Genomic DNA, 6,088 nt, shown 5'->3' on the forward strand with positions numbered 1-6,088 from the left:
GGGGACAACGATGAAAAAAAAAAAATATCGCAAAACGTTTGGGGTATTTACAAAAAATACGAAATAATACAGAAAATTCCCAATAAATCTGGAGGTTATCCGTGGAAAGAAAAACCTACGAAAAGACCACGGTAACCTCGGTCTTTAGTGTCACAGTTTGTTAAATAAAATTTCTTTTATTTATGCAAGAAACGTAAGTAACTCTCTGTTTACAAAATTTTAAAACGTTTTATAGAATCATGGTCAAGGTGGCTTCGTCATTTATACGTGCCATTCTTGCTACATGTATCCATCTTTTTTCGAAACATTTGCTAGCTTGAAAAAGTTGATGAGAGATTGACCAGAGAGGAAAGTATTTGTCTCTAATCCTTTCAGACGCGTCCACCAGATGCATTCTTTGGCCATAGCCACAAGTACGATAAATACAGCTCTTCCTTCCCAGATAGATAGATAGATAGACAGACAGACAGACAGACAGATACACAGTGACACAGAATACTCAGTCATACAGATATGTAGATAGTTGGCTAGACATAGACAGACAAGCAGACAGACAGATAGATGGCTATTGACAAGCTAAAGAGAGTAGAAAAATAGATAATTAGAAAGGCTGCTGTGTATGTATGCATGTATGTATGCATGTGTGTGTGTGTGTTTGTATAGATACATACACACACATGCGTGTGCATATATACAAACACACACATGTGCACCCATACACACTTCCACACTCACATGCTGCATCTGATTTCTAGCGCATGCACAACACTGCAAGTTTTGGTGGAGAGAGAGAGAGAGAGAGAGATAAAAGGTGATCGTACTGATTTGGTATTCTGATTGAACTTTTATTTTGTTGACCCCCCCCCCCCATCCCCACGAAGATGAAAGGCAACTGTGACCTCAGCAGGGTTGGAACTCAGAACAGAGAGAAATGTAACGAAATACTGCAACATACTTTGCTATTCAAACAATTCTGCTAAACCACTGCCCTTATACTCCACCCACCACCACCACCATCATACTCCTCTTCCTCCCCTTGTTTTTCCTCCTCTTCTTCTTGTTTTTTTCTTTTTACGCTAGCATAGTATGGGTAAATGTCACAACATCACATTGCTTATCATGGTTTACATCACTTGGTACAGACAACAGCAGGATGTTGTTGTTGTTGTTGTCTTACAGTATGCCCTGGGAGCATTCTATCAATGTCACTGGCACTTGAGGGGCTCATTTCATGTGGACCACCGATTCTTGTTCCTTATTTGCAGTCATTGTCCTCTTACTTAGCTCATCTGCAATCCAACATGTAAGAATCTATGTCATATTTAAATGTTCTACATTCTTTGAAATGGTTTCAATCTCCAAAGCCCTTCCTATCACTAAACACTTTATACTCGGGACACTTTATCCTACTACCATCCCTAATTAGGTTGTTTGTTGCAGGTTTAAACTGTTCCCTCTCACTATATATGTTCTTAATATATATATATATATATATATATATACACCATCATCATCATCATCATCATCATTGTTTAATGTCCACCTTCCATGCTGGCATGAGTGGGATAGTTTCACAAGAGCCAGCTAAGCAGAAGCTTGCACCAGGCATCTGTAAGTGTTTTGGCAGAATTTTTACAGCTGGATGCCCTTCCTAACACCAACCACTCAGCAGAGTGGACTTGGTAGTTTTTACGTGGCACAAGAACAGGTGAGGTCAGTTTTGGCAAGGTTTTTACAGCTGGATGCCCTTCCAAATGTCAACCACCTTATAGTGTGGACTGGGTGCTTTTAAGTGGCACCTACACTGTCAAGGTCACCAAGTACCTTGCAAGACAAAAAGAAAAAACTTTCAAGAGGGGAGGGGGCATTGGAGGAGGTGATCTTGTGTCGAATGATGAAAAGTTATAGTGAGGTAGGTGTCTTGCTGTAGAAAAGGTACAAGGTTACCCAGCCAGAGAGAGAGAGAGAGAGAGAGAGAGAGATCAGAAATGAAGACAGAAGCAGGTGCATTGCTGCAAAGGAAATACATGGTTACCCAACGTGAGGGAAGTGCAGGAGAAGGAGAGAGAGAGAGTAGGAGACAGCAGGATAGAGATGGTGGTAAAGTGCCGGGCATACTTACAAGGGATGTGGATCAGAATATAAATGAGATGGTTGAGTAAAAGAAGAGAGAGATATAGATGGTGTCAAGTGCCAGGGCATACCCTTGAGGTTCAAACGTCATAATATAAGTGGCAGGATATTGCGAAGGAAGTGTGATTAAAGAGTGCGAGTAAGTGACGGAAAACCTGGGTATATATATAGAGTTGGAGGAGCTACCGGATAGCAATGGTACAGAGGAACAGGGGTTTGAGGACAAGATTGGGGAGTGAGAGCTAGGCATAGTGTAGGAAGGAGGAAATGTGAAAAAGAGAAGAGATGTAGATTGGTTTGTTGAGGTAAGGTGCGTGAGTGGGACACACAGGTCGAGGGCTAGAAGATAGCTATAATACAGTAAGACAGGGTATATAAATAAAACACACAGGTCGAGGGCAAGTGGAGAGCAATGATACAGTGGCACAGGGTGAAGAGGACAGGATTGGGGAGTGGGAGGTAAGCACAGTGTATGAAATGGAAATGTGAGGAAGAAATGTAGAGATGTAGTTTAGTTTATTGGGGTAGAGTGAAAAGTTTTCTTGTTACGTGTGTATGGGACACACAAGTTGGGGGCAAGCGGAGAGCAATGATACAGTGATGTATATATGTGTGTGTGTGTGTATGCATGGGTGTATGTGTGAATGTCTATGTCTCCTTGACTTGGCATCAATTTGTACAAGTTGTGTCCCTTGTTTCTAATCTCGTGTGGAAACATGTCTGGCCATGGGGAAAATATTACCTTGCTTGGAAAGAGGTGAGAGTTAACGACAAGAATGGCAACCATCGAAAGGAAATCTGCCTCAACAAATTCTGTCTGACCCATGCAAGCATGGTAAAGTGGATGTTGAAACAATGATGACGATGGTGGGGTGCAATGAAAGGAACTATAGAAGGATGAGATAGAATCAATATACTTTTGCTAATTTGCTAGTTTCCCTGCTGTCACAACATACACACCTGGTGCTAATATAATCCAAATGTCATTGTAATACGATACAGTATGCTGATTATCATTAACTATGAATTCTAAATTATTATTCATTTCTTTGTATGTGTTTGGTGGGTGCCATTTTGATGTCGCACACATATATAGCCACATATATAACTTTAGAATAATTATTATTTCTATTCATTTCAGACCTCCTCTACTCTCATAGTTTTTTTTACCTTTTATTACTTGGCTACCATGTTGATTAGTGCGACTTAGCTCTCGCATTAAAGAGAATAAACAACCGGACGCACAGCATTACAAGAAGAGTTCTACCAAAATCTGTCCCAATGGCTGAAAGTGAAGAACTTGAAGGTAAAATAAGGTTTTTTTCTTTTATCATTTTGCTAAAGGTAAAAAAGTTCCTCTAAGAAATAACAAAAAGCAGAAACAAAATTAAATAGTAGTAATGAGTATTCTTTAATTAATAATAACCATCTCTTTATTAAATATATTAATGGTTTGGCAAATGAGGCTGATAAAATAAGTACCAGGCTTTAAAAATTAAGTGGTGGTGGAGGGCGGACATTTATTTGACTAAATCAGTGGCACTCGGCCCTTTTTTTTGCCTATGGACCCCTTCAAATCCTACTTTACTCTACTGGACCCTCATAGCTGCTTGATGTTTAAAATATCCCTTTATATTTTTAGAATTGAATATTATTAGGAATTACGGAGATGTACTTGCATAGCAAGTGACCTGATCTGAGATCATGTGCTGGAACGAAAGCAATTGCAGTGTGGAAGGTGTTTATAAGCCATTTAAGAAACACACAAAAGCCGTTAGATTCACTTCAACATTTAAATTTAATTTGATCAGGTCTCAGTCTCAAAGCGATGAAAATATTTTGGCATATTAAATTTAAATGTTAAAGTGAATCTAACAGTTTTTAATATTATTAGGAATTATATTAAAAAAGTTCTTTAAATATTTTGTGTATTATAGAAGTATAAACAATTTTACACCTAAATTTTAACTGCAAAATCTGATATGGACTCCTGTTGAGTACAACTGGACTAAATCCTTCAAGGTGGTGCTCCAGTGTGGGCTGCACTCCAATGATTGAAATAAGTAAAAGAAAATAATAATAGTTTTGATAGGGGTGGGGGTAGTAGTTGATTACATGCCCCCACCCCCGTACTTGACTTGAGAAGGATGAAAGCAAGGTCAAACCTCAGTAGGATTTGAACTCTGAATGTAAAGAGATGGAAGAAATTCGATTAAGCATTTTGTCTGACATGGTAACAATTCTGCCAGCAATTCTGTCTTTAATAATAATGATGATGATGATGATGATAATAATAATAATAATAATAATAATAATAATAATAATAATGATGATTTCAAATTTTGGCACATGGCCAGCAGTTATGGGGGTAAGTCAATTTCATCAACCCCATTGCTTGCACAACTGGTATTTATTTTATTGACCCTGAAGGGGTTAAAAGGCGAAGTCAATCCCAGCAGTATTTGATCTCTGAATGTAAAGCCAGAAGAAAAAAGCTGTTAAGCAATTTTCCCACCATGGTAACGATTCTGCCTGTTCACCACCTTCCATAATGATAGTGCTGTTCATCTTGACATGTGAAGGTGCATGGCTCAGTGGTTAGAGCATTGGGCTCACAATTACAAGGTAGTGAGTTCAATTCCTGGACTGGGCTGCGTGTTGTGTTCTTGAGCAAGACACTTTATTTCATGTTGCTCCATTTTACTCAGCTGTAGAAATGAGTTGCGACATCACTGGTGCCAAGCTGTATCAGCCTTTGCCTCTTCCCTCGGATAAGGAGAGGCTGGTATGCATGAATGACAACTGGTTCTCCATAAAAGCAGTCTTGCCTGGACCTCAGTCAATACGATCACCTGATTTTTCTCCTCATGTCTATGTTTGAAATCAAGTTAACAATTTCAGTTACCGTATTCCTGTGCCAGTGACACGTAAAAAGCACCCACTACACTCTTGGAGTGGTTGGCATTAGGAAGTGCATTCAGCTGTAGAAACCTTGCCTGATCAGATTGGAGCCTGGTGTGGCCTCCTGGCTTGCCAGTCCTCAATCAAACTGTTCAACCCATGCCAGCATGGAAAGCAGACGTTAAACGATGATGATGATGATGTATTTGATGGTATAAAAGACACATAGGCATATTAAATGCACTCCAATTTCAGTAGACCATAATCATCATCATTTAATATCTCTTTTCCATGCTGGCATGAGTTGGATGGTTTGACAGGAGTTGGCAAGGCCCATTGTCAGTTTTGACACAGTTTCTACAGCTGGATGCCCTTCCTAATGCCATCCACTTTACAGAGTGTACAGGGTGTCTTTTATGTGTCACCATCACCAGAGCTTTTTACATGGCACCCACACCAACAGGATCATTCAGGAACAAAGTTTTAGTGCATTAAAGCAGGTAATATTTAAAGTGTATATGGGACTCAGGGTGTATTTTTTGAGAGATTTTTTTGGATGAAAAATGTTTATCTTATATGCCATTAAATACAGCATATCTTCAATTTTGTTCCATAGTTAAGATTGCTAAAAGCTCGTTAAAAGCCATAACACTTGAGAACACATATCCTGCTAAAAATGACAATCAGGATAATATTTTAGCTAAAACAAAGAAACAAGGAAACCCCATAATTGGTCTAAACCGACACAACTTCTTAACATCTTCCTCAAGTCACATCCTGTTGTCTTAGAACAACAACAACAACAACAACACTAGACTGATCTGGAGTTAAATAACAACAACGACCCCCTCTTCCCACCCTTCCCATGTACCATTGCTGGACATTGGTTGTGGCCTTGATATCTCAGCATAGTGTTTGTGTTGGAAATTGTAGTAGTGGTAGTAGTGGTGGTTGTGTCATGGTTGTTGTTAGCTGCAAAGTTATCCAACACCATAAAAATTACACACACACACACACACACACACACACTGATATATATATATATATATATATA

The 6,088-nt window shown here is 39.1% G+C and overlaps 1 protein-coding gene across 4 annotated transcripts in view; it reads left to right on the top strand.

Annotated features, from left to right (window-relative positions):
* LOC106868200 (uncharacterized) overlaps nt 1-6,088 on the top strand; it is a 137,555-nt gene that overhangs the window by 18,111 nt on the left and 113,356 nt on the right. For all 4 annotated transcript variants that reach the window (XR_008265018.1, XR_008265019.1, XR_008265020.1 and 1 more), the window contains exon 2: nt 3,275-3,439. Coding sequence is in view for 1 of the 4 variants with exons in the window: in XM_052971099.1 (XP_052827059.1) it covers nt 3,415-3,439 (25 nt within the window). In the remaining 3 variants the exon portion in view is untranslated. The remainder of the gene's footprint in view (nt 1-3,274; nt 3,440-6,088) is intronic.

This window comes from Octopus bimaculoides, chromosome 10, assembly GCF_001194135.2.
Source record: "Octopus bimaculoides isolate UCB-OBI-ISO-001 chromosome 10, ASM119413v2, whole genome shotgun sequence".
NCBI classification, from domain to species: domain Eukaryota; kingdom Metazoa; phylum Mollusca; class Cephalopoda; order Octopoda; family Octopodidae; genus Octopus; species Octopus bimaculoides.